Source organism: Seriola lalandi, unplaced genomic scaffold, assembly GCF_002814215.2.
Source record: "Seriola lalandi dorsalis isolate HSWRI2012SDOR001 ecotype SW California unplaced genomic scaffold, Sedor1 jcf7180002054360, whole genome shotgun sequence".
Lineage (NCBI taxonomy): Eukaryota > Metazoa > Chordata > Actinopteri > Carangiformes > Carangidae > Seriola > Seriola lalandi.
Window position 1 is genome coordinate 415482 of NW_019524913.1, and position 21850 is coordinate 437331.

The 21850-nt window shown below is 40.6% G+C and overlaps 2 protein-coding genes across 2 annotated transcripts in view; one reads left to right on the forward strand and one right to left on the reverse strand.

Annotated features, from left to right (window-relative positions):
* Positions 1-588: 588 nt before the first annotated feature.
* On the reverse strand, positions 589-12342 carry ankha (ANKH inorganic pyrophosphate transport regulator a). The gene is made up of 12 exons (XM_023408353.2): positions 11819-12342; positions 10483-10699; positions 10160-10278; positions 9794-9877; positions 9509-9679; positions 9129-9263; positions 8302-8394; positions 8131-8223; positions 4008-4137; positions 3754-3877; positions 3399-3498; positions 589-1510 (listed from the first exon to the last, which is right to left on the reverse strand). Exons 1-12 carry the CDS (start codon positions 11912-11914, stop codon positions 1382-1384), a joined length of 1491 nt encoding a protein of 496 aa, XP_023264121.1. The 5' UTR covers positions 11915-12342; the 3' UTR covers positions 589-1381.
* An 8677-nt stretch (positions 12343-21019) lies between these two features.
* Positions 21020-21850, forward strand: part of myca (MYC proto-oncogene, bHLH transcription factor a) — a 3511-nt gene continuing 2680 nt past the window's right edge. Inside the window, exon 1 of the mRNA XM_023408307.2 lies at positions 21020-21244. Within this exon, the coding sequence (XP_023264075.2) occupies positions 21098-21244 (147 nt within the window). The 5' untranslated portion in view covers positions 21020-21097. The remainder of the gene's footprint in view (positions 21245-21850) is intronic.

Sequence of the window (21850 nt, forward strand, 5' to 3'; positions counted from 1 at the left end):
TACAAAATGACTTTACTTCTGTTTGGGGGTTCGCAAACTCCCCCTGTAAAAACTGGTTAAATACAATCAATTATCTATAATTGATGTTGACAGTGTTACTGGATTTTTTCTTGTAAGTAGTTGACAAAAAGTAAAACCTCTCTGTGGTAAAGGTGTCCCCAAACATAAGTACTGTCACTGTGGGATAACGTACTGTAGATTTCTTCGTCTGTCACTGACTTTTTGGCAAACAAAAGGATAAATATAGTTGCCACTTTATCATGTACATGTAGCTACAACTGATGCAGTCAAACACAACAGTCTTGCAATTCATGAAGATTATAATGTTCAGTTTCAGAAGTGTTGTGACCACAAAGTTCAATCAGCACCTCTATGAAACAGTTTAAAACTGAACATTTTAACCTTCATCAGGGAGGATTTACTGCAGGACTGTTGTATTAGACTGCATTAGTTTTAGCTACATGTACCACAGGGCCAGGATTACCACCTCAGGATTTTTTCTACAATTTCGGTTTTAATAAAATCATAAAAGAAAAGAAAAGAATATAACAACAATATAGTAAAGCCAATGCCAGCAAAGCAAAAGAGTTAATAATAAAGCAATTTATTTGCCAAATAAGAATGCCTATACAGTATATACAGTACATACGACAGTCTGAATACTACCAGGAAAATGCTTGGCAAAACAAAAGTAGATAGACTCCCAGACTGCATGGAAAGTGAACAATCATAACTGTATTCTGTAACACACGCAATGATATAACGAGGGATTCCTGACCCCTCTGGGCAATTAAATATACACATTGCATTACCTATATAAAACAACAATAATCTGTACACCATTGTATGTAAAATACGATTGCACAACCCAACAAGTCCCACAACATGTCTATATTTGAATTCAAGCAAGGCCTTGCCGCTTAATCTTGATAAAATAACATAAAATAATGGAACTCTGTATTTTGGCAACTCCACTACCACTCGACAGACGTTTCATTCTCGCTGCTGAGGAGGAAGAGTTCTCCTGTGTCGATTTCCCTTGTTTACCAGTAAACACATGAAAGTGGTTAATACACCCGCTAATGTGATGATGCAAAACTATGAGAACTGTTGAAAAGGTCGGAAGACGAAGGTATTTACGCTGATGGATGAACACTTGGAGGTGCATGGCTTTCTTTACAGTGTGCATTTTAATGGTGTGTAGGTTGACGTGAAGGGGACCTCGTCACTCTTACTGAAAGTTCAAGTTCTGTTGGGAGAACCTCTGAAACCAAACCATACTCGGGTCCTCTCTGCTCTCCAGCACTGTAACACTCAGCGGTCTCCTCTTCAGCAAAGTTCCACGTGGAGGTCGGCTTTACCTTCCCCTGCTGTCAAGAGTTCACTCCTGCTCCTCCTCCTCCTCCTGGAGCTCCTCGATGGCGTCCATCTGAGTCCTGGAGCACACCTCGCTCATCGGGGCAGAGTCCTCGCCCTCCACCACCAGCTCATTGGACATCTCGTTGTTTTTCTAAGGAGACGGCAGATAAAGGAATGAAAACCACATTCTCTAAGACTCTTTGAGGTAAGGTGGGGGGGGACTGGAACTGCCAATGCCAAAAATTAAACAATAGTACCGTTTAGTGCGGTTAAAACCATTGTGTTAATCTAAAACTTGATAAGCTGCAAAACAGAAGAACACAATATAATGGGGAGTCGTCCAATGCTCATGTGCAGATCTGAGTATTTAGGAGCACGCAGAGCCTCCTGAACCTGATAACCTCATTAGCTCATGCTTTCAGTTATTTTGCTAACTCATTACAAACTGGACGCATAAACTTCAATATTTAATAGACTTGGCTGTGACAGAATAAATTTCAAATTGAAAAATGTATAATATGCACTCAAGAGAAAACTGAGATGGATGTCTTCTCTTCTTGAAGAGGCTACGGTTGAATGATTTCCCAAATATGTACTCGGGCTACTTCATGTAGGGGTAAGTAAGAACAAATGGACTTTTTAAACCCTAAATGGAACATATTGTGTAGGAATATGTGCAAATGTCCCTTCAATTTGGGAGTAATGTGCATCAAATAAAATGAATATGAGTAAGTAAAGGGGAAAGTTTGATGAGAATGTCAATGAGATATCTGTCTGGTAAATACATCATCAGTTAGTTTAGCATAAAGACAGCCAACAGTTCTCTGAACATGTTATATCTTGTTTGTTTCATCTGTACAAAACTGGGTCAAACAGTAGTTTGTGGTTTTACATGCGGTTGACAGATAACCAACCGAAACTCTGTGGCAAAGAAAGAGTCTGTCACTTAATCCCCCATAACAACTTTCGTTTTTCCACTTCAGTTTTTTGTACAGACTAAACAATCACTATGTTAATCACTAGTTTAGAGTTGCTGGTAAGAGGTGGTGCACTTGTGACCTGCAACTCTTGCTTGCAGCTGGGAAATCTCTATTCTCTCACCGCTCGTATCCTGTCATTTTTCTCATGTAGTCTATAATAAAAACTTAAAAACAATTGATACAAAAAAAGAAGTGCTGGCAGGCAGATTTTTTAGCACAAAGCCAGACTAGCTGTTTTCTTACTGTTACCAAGCTTTTACGATAAACTAAGCCAAGCTAAGCAATACTAAAAGGGCTGCTAGCTGCAGCTTTATATTGAATAGACATGAAAACATTGACCTTCTCATCTAACTCAGGAGAAGCACTTATTTCCAACTACTTGTTTAAAAAATGAAGACTCTTGGGACAAAGTTAAGCAAACTGAAGGCTGGTGACACACCGCTGTTTTCCAATAAACGTCATTATTCTACAATCGAGGCTCTATTTATAAAGCTCTGAATAGACAATAGAATAAAAGAGGGACACACTTGGACTGCATGAACATTAAATATAGCTAATATTCCGGATGAACAGGATGTTACCATTAACAAGGTCATTTGTTTGATTATTGGGCATGATTATGAGGTAAGACTCGAGAGACTGCTTGTCCTTTCAAATGAAATGAATTCAGAAAAAATAAATCAGCAAGACACAAACTGACAGTACAGTAAGTAGAAAAAAGTAAATGCTAAACGTGCTGTGTGAAGCCATATCATTCTTTTGAATCATTTTCATACAAATTTCAGCGATAAAGACAATTCAATATTCATACCCAAGGTATTAACCGGCTATATAAACATAAAGCTGCCCTAAATGAAAGGCTTCAGAGATCTTTTTTCTTGCATGTATTCATGATTGAATCACTTTCAATTACATGATGTAATCCCTAAAAACTAAACAGGATGATGATAAGTGAGAGACACCTGGCTCAAATTGCTGCTGATGGGATGTGCAGAATAAGAATACAGGCTAAGGCATGTGCTTTTATGTGTGTAGTGGCCTCAACCCAGGTGTTCTCACCTGTTGTCGATAAACATAGCACGCTGCTATGGCAACCATTGTCGACTCCCCTATGAAACCGGCCAGGAGGGATCCAACCCCGAGCGTGGCCCCGTGAACCCTGAAATATAAACAATTACAGTGAGTTTTCAGTTGTTTCTGCCTTTTATGCTCTGATTATTTTACAGTTTTTGAGGAGTGGAAGTGAATTAATTTTCTAATCTTTCTCCTGTTTGATGTTTTCAGGATTAAAAATGGGACATATCCACATACATTTTACCAGAATACCACACAATACTGTAATAAATAATAGTATGCCTGAGTCACGGTGCTGACCTTTGTGACCCTGACAGTGTTCTCTGAAGTGTTGACTTACCCCATATAAGGCAGCACAACTAGACTGGTGATGAGGACAATGATGCGGAGAACTGAGCTGGGGGCCAGCACAAAGGTCTTTTTCAGGGTCATGAGCCATCCAGTCAAATGAGCCCGAACAGTCACTGCAAACACACACACACAAAGTGGAAACATCACCCCACTGGTCCGAGCTACGCCCCGGGTTAAAGCCACAGCGGGAAGGAAAATGCAGCTGGACACTGGTGCTGAAAAACATCAAATTGAGTGTCTTACCTGGCAAAGGAAAAAAGGAGAAAATTCGGAGCGGGACCACACACAGCTCAGCGAAAGTATACTCCACTCCAATGACATCAACCAGGATCTTCTCTGATACATGTGGAGTCCAAAACACCACAAAGCAAAGCTGGACACAAAATGAGCAAAAGCAAATTAATTTTTGCGTTCGCTGCACCACAATAGAGTCGCCCGGCATGCCTCATTAGATTTCATTAGTTCATTAACTCAAGGGGTTTCGGATTGAATGTAGGCCTTTGAAGCTCACATAAAACAAGCGAGCAAGCAAACACATGACAGACAATGTTATTGTTTCTAGAAGCAGTTGCCGAGGCACGTGCAAAATTACCAAAGCATCTCCAAGCTATTACTGTGTGATCACGAGCGTTAAACAGAAGTATAAACCTGTCTGATCTGAACATGAATACATCCATTTGTTTAAAAATTGTATGGAGATAATTTCCCTGCACTCCAAACTTGGGACAAGCATCAGAGGCCCTTGAGATCCATAAAAGGTGCTTGTCTGCTTCCACTCTGACTTGCTACACTGCTTGCTGCTGGGTACTGCTGGATGTTTAGATAGCTTTTGTTTCTGATTTTGCCGCACATTTTCTACAGAAGTGTTTGTTTGAAGGCACTGACTGACTCACTGCATTGCTAATGCAGTCTCAGATGCTTGCAACACACTCATCTGCAAAAAGGCAAAGCAATAATAATAGCTTCTCAACTTTCCAGCTGTTACTTGTACTTCCTTCTTGTTGGTCTGAGAATAGAGGTGATATCATTCTTGTCTTTGCTAGCGAATCAAATACTAGTCTTCATTGAGATCTGGATACATCCAGAAAACACTGCGCCTCCAGCTGGATCACGGTGAACCTTCAAATCCGCCTGTCCACTGTAACATAAGTAGTCATTCCAGGTTTAAGTGGCATGGCAAACAAAAAAGCTCAAGTGTCACCTTCTTTCCACTGGTGTACCACAAGGATCTGTCCCTGGTCCCCTTTTGTTTGCAATATATACCACCTGGTTCTTCTTACCACTGCTTTGCTGATGACACCCAGTTCTAGCTGTCACATTGTTCTCTAAAGAATGGAGTGTTGCCTTCAATCTCTTGAACAGAAGAAACTCCAGCGGATCGCAACCGGTCCTTATGTTCAGCAACACATTAATATCCAGCCCAGCTCAACCTCACTCTCTCCAACCAAGTCTGCAACAAATCTGGACATCATGATTGACGATTCATTTCAACTGAGCGTGTTGCATCTGTCACTGGATCAAGTCGCTTGTTACAATAAAACATCACACAGATCAGGTATATTCTGTTAAGCACGGGTCGTTTCTCGCCTGACTTCTTTAACAGCCTTCTGGCAGGGCTGCCAGCATGCACAGTAAAACTTCTGCAAATGTTCCAAAACACGGCAGCAATCCTGGTCTTCAACCAGCCAAGAACAGTTCATGTCACCCTACTTTTCATCACTCTCCTGTCTTGCTGTTGCTGCCCGCAACCAACTTGGACTCTTTCATAGTGGACAAGAAGTTCATAAACCTCTATGATCTGAAATGAACGACAACTGGTCCTACAATCCCTGCGAGGCAGGAAATCGCAGTCCAAACTCTTCTCCTGTATAGTCTTTTGATGCTGAAATGAATTATCTCACTTGATTCAATCAGCTTAATCGTTTCCTCATCCTAATCCTCCTGCTCTGTCTTCAAAACTTGCTTGAAGACCTACCTCTTCCGAGAGTACTTACTCAACTAATATGCTCTATGTATCTCTCGTATGCACCTGCAACCTTGAAGCAAAAGAGTCTGCAAAATGAGTCATTGTAATTGTAATTTTATTCCGCTAACACTGAGTCAGATTTTATTGTAAGAGATAGGAGGGAGAGGAGAAAAGATCATATACAAAACAAGATAAAACTACAGTATTTTGAGTACCCGAAAACAAAAATCGGGCAAATCCATAAACATTTCATCGTCTCACTCTTCTTAAAGAATTAGATAGCAGAAAATGATTGTTTGTACAAAAGCCTTTGATGTGATTTTGTGGTTTTTGATCCCCTTAGCTAAAATGTAGGAACAGATAACTTGTAACTGATGATTTCATTTGGTATCACCTTACCATCTATCATTATTTTGGCAAGATGGAGACAGATAATAACGAATCTGTGTGGCTCAGGCGAAAACAGCCGTCTCCCCTGACTCAGCTGTGGTTTCTCTAAACAAGGTGAGACATCCACGCTCACTGCCTCGACATCCACAACAAAGTCTGTATTTATAAAATTACATTATTTGTTATAAAACATTAGTCATTTCCCCTCTCAAATACACTTTGTGTTCCTCCTGCTGTTTTTCGTCCCGTTGTCTTTCCTTCATCTGTAATCAGAACAAGTCCTGGCATGTGGTCTGTCAGCTTGTGTTCTCAACACCGCTACAGGCCATACCTATCTTCCTGTTGTTCTGAGCCTAGCACACACCCTCACATACATGTTTACAGCTATGGGATTCCACATCTGGTGTGCCATTCTCCTCCTCCTCCTCCTCCTAAAAGACCCAATCTTGGCCACACACTTCCTGTTTTTCTTACTTGAGCTGTTAAGACGAATAACTGGGGCAAAGGCTCCCTTTTACTTCACAGAAATTCCCTTTGAGTCATTTAACATTGAGTCGAAGGCAGATACGATCAGAGAGACAGGATCATAGTGGGTTATTGTGGATCTGTGGGCATAATTTGCTGAAAAACAAAAACACAGCCGTGTACATTATGTGACTGCACCACTCATTACTTAACAGTAAAGTACACCTGCGAGGGGCTTTAGGAATGTGTTAACTGATATGTTTTATGTGAATGCCTATTTTATTAAGCTCTTAAAGCTTTGGGTTGGAGTGTTGGAGTGAGGCACAAAAGCCCCTCAGCCTCTTCACAAATTCCACCCTAGTGTGTCTCCCTCTCTGTGCAACCTGAAACCCCGACAGGACGGCAAAGGAAAAGTACATTCAGTACGCCTGCAACAAAGCTGTTAACCCCCCATCACTTTGAGCATTAGTGTACAGCTGTACCAGCATAATGAAGTATCTTAAACACGAGACCTTTTTTTTTTTTGAAGAGTTTCTAAATTTGTCTCTGAGAAAACACTCAGGTTTAAAGATGATTTAGTGGAAAAGCTTTGACAGCATTGCCTTTGACAAGCTCTGCAAAAACTATGTTAAACATGTTTCTACATAGCACTGGACCGGTTATGTCAGTCTTGGAACTGAGCCCTGACCGACATACACTATATTCTCATCTGTGATACAGCAGGATTAGAAAACAAAACACAAATTGTGAAAAAATATGGGTGTATGTAGTATAATCAGGTATTCTAATGCATTTGGAAAGAAAAATTACTTGCTTAGGATATGAAGTTTTTGCAAGGCACCATGGTAGGACAACTGACACCTATTGTAGGAAAGGTCAAGTCTCAATGAAGGATACCTTAGAATGTAAACAACTACAATGCAAGGGAGAGACTGCCTGTCATGAAAATGAACACTGAAACTTTATACTAGCTGTATCAACTATCAAGGTGGGATTACAGGTTTGAATAACACTGCATCTAAATAACAGAAATACCTGAAAAGAAACTGGATGATTATTATTTCTTATACAATAAAAACATCAAAATGTAGACAAAACTACTTGCAGTGGTTTTCGCAGGGGCAAAGATGATGAGTTCAGATGATTCACATTTTTAGTTTCTTCTGACTCACAGTTGAAAACTCAAAGATATTCAGTTTACAATTTAATTTATAACAATATAACAAAGAGAAAAGCTGCAAATCCTCGCATTTTAGAAGCTAGACCCAAATTCTGTTTGGCAGTTTTGCTTAATAATTGACTAAACAATGAATCTATTATCCAAAATTTATTGCAGATTAATCTTCTGTTGATTGACTCCTGGTTCCAGTTCTAAATTGCAGCAGGAATTGTTCAGGAATGTCTGAACACAGACAAAAACAAACTGTCAGCCACACCTTCTTCTGAGCCAGTTCATCTCCTATTCTGAGAGCCTTACCAATAAAATCATGTGACTGAGAGAAAGAAAGAAAGAAAAACAAAAATTCACCCTCTTCCTCATCTTACCGTGAGTGACAGAGCCAGACAGCAGAATGTAAACTTTTTAATATTCGACTTGGTGACGGATGTGCCAGCGTTCAGCTTGTTGCTGGGATTGTTCTGTTGGTGAGAGAAGAATATTAGTGGCAGTAAACTGTTACCACTGCAGCAGACACATGTAGGGGGAGTCAGGTTTACCTTGTCAAAGGCAGGGTACACTGCTCTCAGTTCAGTCAACCAACCGTAGGGCATGTGACCCACAGGGTATGTAGCTGTGAGCACAGCCACGGCCTGCAATGACAAAGATTCGGCAGCTATAAGTCATCAGCACGCCACCACTTTTAATGCTGAAAATACAGCACGCACCACACACAGCTAAATTAATGACAGGTGTCTAACAATAGCCGACATGAAAGCCACACTCCCGTCTCTCACTTTCCCAGCAGTGTGTGGTTTTCCACAAGTTTACGATTGGATAACAGCCTTGAGCTTGTTATTGTGCCCCGAACAACAACGGGCAGTGTCAGGCTTTACGCAGGAACAGTAGGGCCATGTAGGAATGTTTTCACTCAGTGTAATCATGCCCTGAGTTTCACATGAACATGGTGAATCACCCAAACCACTGGCAGCCAGTGTTGTCAATGATTTCCAGTTCATTCTGGTAAACAGCTATGCATTGTCTCTAGTAGTTAGGGTCTCTCTGTAAGCCAGAAAGCTCCAGAGGGAGTTTGTTAGCATCTGGCATTTCATCTGCAATAACTTGAGGGGAAAATTAGTCCACTGCCTTCACTTAGCTGTAAAGTCGCTCTTTATGATCCCCTATATCAAACAATAGTCTATAATACTACTAGTAGTAGCATTAAAAAACCGTGGCAGCTTTATTAATAAGTGATTAAATGTGAAAATAAAACTTAACTTCTTCTCAATCAAACATAAAAGTTTGTCGCTATAATAAACAATGAGAAAATGCTTTCAAAAGCGACAGCTCAGATATGTTTGGTAGATTAAATCCCTCATACACCCACCTCTGTAGCGTCAGAGGTCCCCTTGAGGTCACGAGACACAAAGAGGTTGACGATGGGTCGACTGATTCGCTGAGTGGCCAGGATGAGGGCCAGGGGCCACCAAAAACTCAGCATCTTCTTGATGGTGGCATCTCCCTGCAGGGACCAAGACACAGACAATAAATCACTTGTTTTAGAAAAGATATTTTACTTATTTTATTGTTACAAATTTCACCTAACACCACTGTTCCTTTGGTTCAGGTGGCTAAACTAGAAAGCATGTGAACTATGATGTAATAAACAACCCTTCGTTTATTAATGTCCCTTTTTTCCCTTTTTTTTCCTTACAGTAAACTGTGGCAAAAAACAAACAGTTCAACAAGGAAAAAGGCAGCACTTACCCCCACGTCAAGTCCACTGGAGTCTGGGATGCTGTCATGAATATTACAGTAGTAGCCCAGACCGACAATGCTAAAACGGACCAAGGCACCCATATACAGGGAAAGGATTGGGATGAGTAAAGGCTCCACACATTCCAGGTTACTGTGGAGGAGAATGGCCACGAACACGATCTGCAGGAAAGACCAGAGCTGTTAAACATCAAAAAGCATGCACAACAAAACAATTAAACCCTTCAATTGAATCCTTCTGCATTCAATCAAAATCCAAGGACTGGATCTTGTTACCTGGGCCACAACATCGGAGATCGAGGCTGAGCCTACTATGACGCTGTACTTGTGCTTGAGAAGTATCCCTGCATGAATCCACGCCTTCAGACAGAACAATGGACAAAGTTGTTAGCCCAAGACACCAAGCGTCGAACTATAAACAAAAGCTCTATTTGGGCCATTTCCTCAACCACAGCAGAATGACAGGCTATGAAATAGAAATGAGCTAGTTTTAAAGCAGGAAATACACTATCGGTTGAAACCAGCATGAACAGAGGATTTAAAGCCATCTATTGCTAGGTCAGATATGTTTAAATCCATCGCCTGCATGATGAAACATCTGAATAGTTATGTAGAAATAATCCTGTCATACTCTACACTCACCATTGCATCCAACAAAGGGAATGCAGCCAGGTATAAGAAAGCCTTCCTTGTCTTGTTCCCCACAGAGTCATCCACATGGTGGAGCTTATTAATGATGTAGTATCCTAAATCTGTGTAAGCTATAGAAGAAAAAGAGGAAACCACAGGTAAGCACAGGCTATATTTTCATTCTTTTGGGAGAGCAGGGATGGTGGAAAGCTGTCAGGGGGTGCCACAATAATAAAACTTTAGGTTTGCCACAAGTTCTAAAATGTCATTTTCACAGGATATGGTTTAAGCACAGCATATCATCATGTGCGCACAAACAACTGTTAAACACACACCTATCAGGATATGCAAGACGAACGCGATGGCTCCGGCCGCCACCATACAGAACACAGCCTTTCTCCGGTCCCTCTTGCTGTTGACAAACACCAAACCCACATTCTTGAAGTCACTCATGGGTCCAGTGAAGAACTTCATCAGGGAGTAGGCCAGGCCATAGCTGGCCAGCATTTCAACTGCATCCTCTTTGACTGTGGCTATGCCCCTGTTAAGGGCCTGGAAAAGATATTAGAGGGTGGGTGTGGAAAGGGTGAGGTGTCAGAGGAATGAGACAGCACATGAGAGGGGAGTTCAGTTTGGTAGTGTGACCAGCACATGACCAAGACTTTATCTCTGCTACCCCACCACAGCATACATACATATTACATATTCTGCATTAAAAATAAACACTTGCATGTGATTTGCTTTACAGGGACAATAAAAATAGACCTTTGGCTAGAGCAGTATAGTGAGTGCCATCATAATGTCTGGATAGGAAACACCCACAACACTTTATCCAAGAATTATTTTCTTTCAGTTTTCCCTGAGAACATCTGCTACAGCTGCCCCTTTCCCTTGCAGGATTGTGTGCTATTTATACTAGCTAACAGAGCCATTACATAAGCTTAATCCTGACATTTCCAAGCCTCAATGAGGGTTTTTTTTTACTCTCACACTATCTGCCCAGCGTCCCTTGGGTGAGGGCAGAAGCCGGATCAGTCATATGGCTGAGAAAGGGCAGGAAACGTCCAGGCAGGAAAATATGACAAAAATGCGTTTAATCTGTGAACAAGATCCGCCATCACCATCTCCAAACAGGCCTCGAGTCACATTTACTGATTAATCAAATGACAAGCGGGTCACAGCAGGTAGTAATAAATAACGCTGAAATCCGCAGGAGCTCAAAACGTTTGGTGACAGAAGTGACGACGTTTTTTTTTTTTTTAATAACATCTAAGAATAAACAAGGGCCTTTTCCTCTGAGGGGTCCACACGCCTCTCTTCTTCCTACATAATGCATGTAAACCCTAATGGATATCTTCACATAACATCTCAGTCTTTCCGCTAAAGCTAGCTGTAGCTACAACACAAGCCGGCCGTCTTAAAGCTGACGAAACAGGCTGCAAATATTCAGTGTCAGCTCACGGGGACGTTGTCGGTGTTTTCTGGAGCCTAAAAATTGATGCTCGGTGGCAGCGGCGGTTGACACACTGAAAATAAATCTCTCAAGAGGCGTAATAAACACGTTAAAGCCGTTAGCCGCCGCTAGCGAAGCCAAGCTGCAGTCTTCAGCTTTATGTTATATTGACCTACGGCGAAAAACAACGCACAGGGAAAGCAAAACAGAAACGTTACCTGTTCCCCGAGGTCGATGGCAACATTGGTGATAGCCAAAGGCACCAGAAAGCGGATGAGAGGCCAGTAAGGACTGAGAGATGGAAACTCCACCATAGTACAAGCCGGGTTGACAGAGCGAGGGGCATCTGCCTCGGTCTTGATTGATTAAGAAGAAAATCAAAGATTAGCGGCTAGAAGGCAGTAAAAGCACCGGGATTTCTAGCGGAGAATGGGACGTTAAGTGGGGCAGCGGCAGGAGCCGGGGCGCTCCTGTAGCGGCAGCGCTTCGCAATGTTTCGATGCTGCTGAGCGGAGGCGAAGGTCAACGGAAATTTCAGACGGGCGCATCTTCCTCGCAAATCATCATCGACGGGGTGGGGGGAGAGGCAAGGGGACATAAAAACAGCGCCGAATTTGAGGGAGGAGGCGTCCCGCGTTATCGTCGGTAGAGATTTAGGTAAGGGCGATAATCCGGGACTGGTTAGATTAGTTTTCTAGCTCCGTATTTGACTGCGCCTGTGCTAGGCAGTCTGGTTGTTATCGACCCTCCCCGAGCCTGGAACCCACTGCTGCCCGCACGTGGGCCTGGCATCCCGGCCGTGACATCATCAGCAAGTCTAAACCTAGCTTTTATTATGACTGCGTATACACACAACACACAGGGCTTTATAATATGTGTTTACATTAAGGCAGAGGCAACCGCACATAGAAACGCTATTGCTATGACTAGATATGTCTTCATTTGGCTTGACATGTCGAATAAACACACAGTTTTTGACTGTTATTTCTGTTTGTACAAACAGCTAAATATTTGGAAAATGTGAATGGAGTTTGGTACAATGATAGTCTGTTTCAATGTAACAAGCATGTATATACATGGTAAAGAGGTACATACACCTTTATGTGACAAATGTATCTTCACACAGCAAAACAGAATAGTTTTGTCCCATATAAGTTTTTATGTTTACGCTGTACCCCTCCTTTCAGGAAAGTAATTATATGAAGGATAAACAGATCAGCCTGATATGGCAAAAGCTAGTGAAATACAGACCCCTGGTGGACAAGGGGGGGGGGAGAATTAGTTCCAAGACCACTTTTTTTATGCAACTACATCAAATCTGAGAAATTGGCAATAAAAATAGAGAAAGGCATAAATATCTGCACAGCAAAACAAAATGAGGTAAATTTTCCAAACCTACAATAATCATCTTAATGTCACTCATATATTTGGCCAAATCCTGTGATAAAGTGTCAGCTCAGTCAGACAAACGCATGATAGAAAAAATGACACTAGGGGAAGTTTTTTTTACATCTGCATCACATGACCTGGGCGTGTAAGTGCGTATGTGTGATGACTGACTAGACAAATGAGCAAAATCCATGTAATCACTTGTGTGGGCTTATTTTACCTTATATATAGAGATAATACATATGAGCTGATACATACAACTACTTTTGTTTGTTATATGTCTTATATCAAGTGAGTGTGTACACGAGTAGAGTTAACATGCTAACAGAGCCAATTTGATTCTAATAAATTATTAATTCCTATTTATTTAGCCTTTAATTAACCAGGCGAACAACAGAAAAAGAAAAAGCAGATTTACTGTGATTGTGAAAGATAAGCAGTAGGGTCCAAAAGTGGTCTCAGACTTTTTGACCACACTGTAATGCAAAACAGTTTGTTATTCTTTGACCTCTTGGTTCCTTCTCTACACTTTCTTGGTGCAAGTTTTCTAATATGGTCTGTATACAGTTAAGGCTGCAGGAGTGTGCTACTGCTGTGGTGCAAGAGTTGTGAGTAAAACCTGTCCAACTTTCAGTCAAAACACAGTTATTTGTGCTACTGCCTGAGACCTGAGGCAGGTTTTGTAGTGATTTTAACAGTTGCCGAAGCATTTGACCAGCAGACATGTAACTCCTTGACAGCTGTTTACTAAGGAGCCTGAACCTGCTTGTGGGTTAAATCCTTATATAGGTACAATATAATTCTGTTATAATGTCAGGAGTTTCATTATTCCTGCATCTAACTGTTCACAGGGTTCACAATAATAGAGGACTTTGTGGTTTTCTTTTGAAAGTAAATTATTGACTTTTACAAGTAAACAGTCCAGAAGTGTGTTTAGTGGAGCTGTACGAATGTGTTTGAGTGTCAGGTTGTGTATGGTGGAACAGATAGGACCACAAACTAGTGAAACTAGTAAACTAGTAAAGCTTGCATGTAACTAACTATTTCATTTAGTTCAGCAGAGTGTTGTTTGTTCTTGCACTTGGAGGCAGCTTTGGATAATAACTTTGACACTGGCAAGAATATGTTCATTTTGTTATCAATTTTCCATGACTTTGAAACCATGAAGTTTCCCAGAATATGGAACCTCTTGCCACATTTATTTTACGGTGTGGTTTGGAAATATTGGAGTTTTCCTTGAGTAGGACACAAAATTTTTTATGATTTCACATTAGCAGAGGACTAAAAGGCTTTTCAGGGTAGCAGATGTCTCTCATCCCGCTAATATAAATACCTATTCGCTTTTAAAATTTATTATAATTACAATGTTTGGGATTTCCACAGTGCTCCGACTCCAGGAAGTCTGTTCTCTGAGCACTTTTACCAACATTTACAGGACATTTCATAACATGCTGACATATTGACAGCAGGAGATAAGGAATTTGCAGTAGATGCAGGAAGTCATTTCCTAAACCTTAACTTTCTTTGCAAAAATGGGTTTCAGAAAAACAATTTTGAATATATAATTGGTTCTCCAAAGATCTTGACTGCAGATTTATTTAAAAAAAACCTGTAAATCTGTAAAGTTTTGTAACCACTTGGGGTTTGGTTTTTAGATATAATGTGCCCTCTAGTGGTCCATTAGGAGGTCAGCAGGTCTTTGCAAAAATAGCTGGAAATACCTGACCGAAACCTGCCCCCCAAACAGAGGCAATTTTCATTATCTTGCATCCATCTAGCATAATCACTTTAATAAGTGATGAACACTGAGAGGCTGTTTTCAACTACTGATACAACCAACATGCTATATTCTCACAAATGATTCAATACAGTTATGGGATGCCTTTGTAACATCTGTCCAGGGATTAGAGGTTGAGCAACTTCTCTGACTTTCAAGCAAAAAAGGTTAACTTAATACAAAGTGTCTGTGTTAGGGGTCCCTGGTCCTGTGCCCAGTATGCCCATTTGATAATCCATCCATGGCTCAGCCTGGAAATCTATAGATGAGCAAACATGGACAAAATTACAACCAGCTGTCACACATCGATTATGCAGGGAGCCACAACTCTCCGACTATAAGCAAACATTCAACAGAGAAGAATCGTAAGAACAGCTGAAAGCATAAGATTACTCCGGGCAAACACAGCTGCCACGGTCAAAAAGAACAACACACACTCTATGAAATACCACAAATTAAACACACCATTACTGATGCACATGTCCTCTGTAGGATTGGTAATATACTGTAGGTTTCATTGAGACTATTAGTATTTCTCAAACACTGATAATTAATGTAGTCAATGCCTATTGGATCACAATATTAAAATACATTCCCGGCAGTGGGTCCCAGTGAGTGAGGAAATTTAACCCCTTGACCTTTCAGTGTCTCACTAAGGTCCTGGTCAGACGTGGTTTAAACAGTTGCTTCATGCCCACTGTCCTCTCAGACTGAAAGTTTCAAATGTGTGTTGTTGCACATGTAAACACCCAACAGTAACGCCATGACATCCTAAAGTACACCTGTACATCACTGCAGCAAGATGAGAAGTTAAAACACCGGAGGTCAGCCATAACAGGGTTAATCTGGATGCCAACAAGCTAGTGTGCAGCTGTCCCCAAACAATACTGAGAGTCTCAGGCCATGCTGGAGGCTCTGTGAGCTAAACGCTAACAGCAGTATGCTAACATGCTCACAATGGCAATGCTAATGTTAACATTGCTGCTTAGAAAATATAATGTTTATCATTTTCATCTTAATATAGCTTAATATAGCTCCTTAGCATGCTACTATTTGCTAATTAGCGCTGAGCACACACATCAGCTTTGTTTGAATGGAGTGTCATTAGTTTTGCAGGTATTTCATCATCAACCAAAAGAAGTGAGTAAAGTTTTATTCATATAACAGTTTTTTAAACATACAGTTACAAACACACACACACACACACACACACACACACACACACGAATAAACAAATTAAGTAATAAATTACAATATAAAACATAGCACAGACAGGCCGAATTAATTACCAAAAAAGACAAGGATGAGGGTCTACAGAAAGGCTTGCCTCTATTTTAGAAGCCACTTAAAACTGTTCAATGATCTCAGAAATCTGAGAAATTAGGGAAAATGATTCCAGATAGTTGGGGCTAAAACAGCAAAGAGATGATCACCTTTTGTTTTCCAGTTGGAGCGGGGGATGGATAAAACATCTGAGGATCGTAGTGGTCAAGAAGTGGAATGAAGAACAAGGAGATCAGAAATGTAACCAGACGCAAGGTCATGCCATGCCTTAACGCCATGCTGCACAATGTAGGAACGTACAATATGTATGTTGATATATAGCTATACTATATTTTCTTGCTGCACCTTCACAGTGTGTGTGTGTGTGTGTGTGTGTTTTAATGACATAATAAAAGCAATAGAACGTTTGGCTAGACTCCTGCACATAAAGAGTAGAGAAAGAATTCAGTTCTTGACTCTAGTGGCTTTCCTTTTTAATTTTACTATATGTTGGCGGGAAACCTCTGCACACATGAACAGACACATCAGATCTTCAGTGCAAAAATGCTAAACTGTCACTGTGTAACTATAAACACACTGCAGGTTAGGCTGCATGCTGCTGTTGCAGGCTGTGTCAATAGCTGTCCGTTGTCACTGTCAATAATTAATGACACAATTAGCTCTGGATCAGTCTGACAGATCTGCCATGCTCTCATTGCTGAATGCTTAGTTGGCAACCTCCTGCTACCGACTAAGCTGAACGACTATTGATTTTCCGCCTCATGCTAGGACATCATGCTGAATCGTGTCCTGGCCGTGTGCGAAGAAGCACACCCTCGATTTTTCTGCATGTGTCTGCTGATGTGTTAGTCTTTGTATGAGTGAATTTAAAGTGCAGTCGTATGGGCATGTTTGTCAAACACTGCCATGTGACTGATGAAGACCTCTGTGGAAAATCACCAGTGGTTGAAGAAGCATTCGGATGCTTTACCAACACTACACTGTAAAAAATATTCCATTACAAGTGAAAGTCCTGCATTCAAAATGTAACTGAAGTAAAGATATGGAAATACTATCAGGAAAATATACATTTGGCCAACCAATTATCCAAACCTCAAAATTATTAAAAATGCATTGGAAACTACTGAAATAATTAAAAAAGGAAAATAGCAAAAGTCTTTTTAGAGGCGGAACAAAAAAAAGTTTTTTTTGCATGAAAAATGACAATTATCAAAAAAGTTCTGTCAGTCGACTAATCGATTGTATATACTGTTGAGTAGTTTATTTTGTTTCGAAGAAACCATGAATTTTTAAATTCATCTCATATGTTTCGTAGGCGAAATCAATATCAAATCAATAGGCATTAGTAACTAAAGTGGTCAAATAAATGCAGAGTAGTAAACAGTGGAGAGGAAGTATAAAATGGTATGAAAAGAAAATACTAAAAAGAAAGTCCCTCCATAATTGGATATAAACACAGTGCTTGAATAAATGAACTTAGTCATATTCCACCACAGCTGCAAACTATAAGCTCATGTCGGCATCAGCTCCTCTGGGGTATAGTAACACGAAGCAGTAGATGAGGCATTTGAAAAGTAAAACACTAACCCTAGCTGAATGCGCGGGGAACACATGAAGCCGCAGAACTCAGGACGTTGGGTTTGTGGTCAGAAATGAGGGAAGTTCAGAAAGGCAGCCTCTGAGTCAAAAGGAAAGACACCCGTTGGTCTCCAAAGTGTGACAATCTACCTCCTGACTAATTCAACAGTCTAACTGGATGTTCAATGGAAAAGAGTGTTCTTGCTACAAAAATGTATTCGTATCTAAGCACTAGAACAATTGCAAGTCTTCAAGACTAGACAAACTCCTCTTATATAACACTTACAATGATCAGATTTTAAGGGTGGGGGTGTAGATGCCTGTCTGGGTGAATGGGGAAGTAGGGATTTATTTTTCATTAGAGTAGTATGTTTCTTTCTGTAACTATTGTTCGGTTTTGCTTCTCTTTCCTAGATGCTTTCATTTGTGTGCGACTGTGACGACGGCCCCCTTTTCATTTAAAAAAAAAAAATTGCAATAATATACAGCATGGTGAGCCAACTAGTCCTGTTTCCCCTTATAGGTTCACCTGCTGTTGGTTGGTTGGTTGGTTGGTTGTTTAGTTGTTTAGTTGTTTATTTACTTGTGATAAATTGTTTTGCATTACCGTATCTTTTTGCAGTGTAGCTGGGCACCCGTGGTGAGGTCCCCACCCTTCATGCATGCGAGTAAGAGCACTGGGACACAAGTGTTTTTTGGGTCACGTTCTGCGGTAGGGTTTGCTGCGCTGCATCTGAGGTGAGTAGCACCCCTGGGCACTCTGGGTAGTCTGCTTCTCCACAAGTGGCCTCAGCTCACTTTTCTTCTCCTTATTTTTGTTGGACTGATTTTAGGTATTTTAATATTAGTAAACTTCAGTAAATTGCTAGACACTTAAGATCTTGTGTGACGCTCTTTTTAGACAAATCTATCAGTTAATAAAATAGTTTTATCTCTAATGTTGTGATTGTCATTCTCCTTTAATATAATCTTCCTTCTCAGCAGTTCCTGTCCCTGCGATTTTATCTGTTGGTTCTAATAAGTTCTCATAAAAATTTTTGTTTTTAAAAAGACATGCCTTATCAGTAAATGAGCCTGTGTCCTTGTATCCATTTAACAAACATTTAAGGTTTAGAAATGATATATCCTGGGGTGTGATTTCCCCAGATGGCGTTGTTGGTCCCTTTTACTCCAGTCATTGTACACTCTGTGCCACAGTTGGCAGCTGTACAGAAGTGGAGACATCACCTCAGGAAACTGTGATCGACATCTTTTCTGACATTTAAACTGAATGAGTAGTTGATTAATGAGGGGAGAAAAAAAGAAAAATGAATCAATAGAGAAAACACAGGTACATCCCTAGTTCCTTCCTTCAAGACACAATCAATATTGATTGATTGTGTCTTTCTGTTGCAGTGTGATTGTTGGCAAAACAGTAGTTATTGTAGCACACAAAGATAATATACAGCTTTCCCAGCCTGGTGTCTTGCAAGACATCACAAAGCCTTTCACTTTCATCCACCACTCCTCCTTCTCTCCTTTTCATTTATTCATCTATCCATTAATTTATGTGTATTTACATGCACACCTCCTGGTTTGTGGGTTATCTCAAGTAAAAAGTGGTCATTTAAGCTCTGAATTACCAGTGCAGTTATTGGGTGCAGTGACGCGATTGGGTGGGTGTGGTATAACATACATTTCAGGTATAGTAAATCCATCTAAACAGTTGACTTAAATGCCTGTAAAATAAATGTATACTGCAGTTTGTACTGACATGTGGTAGCATGTATGTAAATAGAAAACTTTTTATGATTAACATTGATTTCCAAAAGCTAAACTAAATGGAAATATCTGCCCACTTTACTGGGCAGACTGTCAATCAGAGGTGGGAGAAACCAGTTTGACTGAGATGGACACACACACACACACACACACACACACACAATCAAACCTGAGCACCTTCAGTCTCCACTTATCAGAGGAAATGATGCCAGATCCGGTCTCAGAGTTTCTCCCCGTGTCTCCAGGCGCTGTGAAACACAGTAACACAAGAAACATCCAGGGCCGATAAACACAATGACCACAACACATGAACCTCGTGGCCGTGATCGCTATCCTCCACACAGCATCCCACGGCGAGGAAAGGAGAGAAGGGAGAGAGAAAATGGAGGAATGAGCACAGAGGAAAGGAGATACGGTGTAATTTCACTTTGGGGATTTTCTTCACTTCCTCAGGAGTTATGTTGATAACAAGAGAAACTAATGAGATTTATAGCTCCTCTTTCTCTCCTTCTGCGTCTCCTTCTCTTTGCTCTCCTCCATTTGCCAACTCAGCTATTGATTTATTTCCTTGCTCTTCAGCACCGGGACGTGGACACTTATGTGCCCATTAGCATTAGAAAACCACAGAGCCATCAGTGAGCTGGAGACTTAATCCCACTCCCACACCCAGTCTTAAAATAAAAAATCTGTTCTATTAAAAAAGAAGATGTTGCAACACAATGTTCATCACCTTAAAATTTAATCTCAATATTCACTTAAGGTTGCATCTGTTCACATCACAAAATTAGTCAAAAATATACATATACAGACATTTCATAATACTGTTTGAGCCAAGAAAATTCAGACTAAGACAAAACAAAGACAAAAAATTCAAACTAATATATTCAACTCCAACAATGAAACTTTGAACACATTAAGGTTTGTAGATTTCTTTTAGGTCTGTCTTAAAGCAGTTCTCACATGTCATTATGTACATTGAAAGAGTTCCTGGATGCTGTGCTAATTGTTCCTCATGCCCACACTGGTCATAAAGAGATCCCTGTAAATATGATTTTCGCATCACCCACAGGAACCTATCCTTTCACTCACAATTATTGTCTTAGTTATACAAGCAGTGAGATGTCTGACAAAGCAAAAAAAAAACAAAATATAAACTTAATATAATTTTAAACAAATGAACTTTGTCTGAATTTTAGTGGATCGTATATCGCTAATGAATATTTTTTTTCTCAGCTGATTATAAATAGCACAGCCCACTTTGTCAAAAGGCTGCAGGCCGTTACATTTGTCATTAATGCTTCTCCAGAACTCTATTTTTTAATGAAGTGACCCAGTAACCCCAATAAATAGTTCCACTAACCCACTGCACAGCACTATGTTGTTATACTGAGCCACTTACAGCCTCTCAAAGCTTCAATTTAATCTCAGTTAATTATCTCTCAGGTCATGGTGGTTTGTGTTTTTGTGTTCACCTCCACGGTGTGACCCTGCACCCACCTGGCTGCTCTCCATCCCCCCCTTCCCGGATCACTTTGCACAGCAGAGGGCGCTCCAAGCCCGTTCAATCTCCCCCTCCCTCTCCCTCTCCCCATTACAGCAGAGGAGGGCACCTCCATCCAACTGCGGTACCCATCTGATTCCTTTAATTGCTTCCTTCCTGTAGTTAATTGGTGCCAATCTGTCCAGCCTCCAAACGGAGCTACATTATATGGACAGGACAAATTGTTCGACTATTTCTTTGTGTGTTCAACTTCTGGCTCCATTACCCACATATTGTAATTGTTTGGTCCGTGTTCCTGTCGAAATCACCTGTTTCAGCCAATTCAGAGCTGTCAGTGTCTGCAGACAGATCGAGGTAAGCTGCTGCACCTGTGAGCTTTTCATTGTTTTATCGTGAAATTGCTGCACAAACTGTTCAAACCTGGCAACATGTGTTATTTTATAGCATTTTCTGCAGACTCGCTTACAATTTCGAATAAATATCAAGACGGTGGTTAAAAAAAAAAAAAGTAGGTAAATTAATATAGTTTTCGATTGTAAATATGACTTGTGGATTAATTGCGTCGAGACTATAAGACTTTATTATGAATCAACTTTGTGTTGTTTAGCGATATATTCGGCGGGAAAGTAGTGAAATAACTCAACCTAATTATCTCTCACTACTACTTACGTTAGTGTTTTTCGCAAGTCTCCCGTGAATGGCAGCAGTACTCTACTATGACCCCTCCCACTCCTTTTAAACGAAATAGACCCGGGTTACAGGAGAAAAATATATCAGCTTGTGACTAAATATCCAGATGAATGCGTGTGTTAAAGTGTGACTTGTTCATTGTGGAGTGTGATTATTATATTCGGTGATAAAAGCAGGTAATATTTTTAGGGTGTGTTACATTTTCAAGGCCGGCGAGTGTTTCGCGGGAAAATGAGCGTTGGGCGGAAGGATACAGAAAGGGGGGGGGGG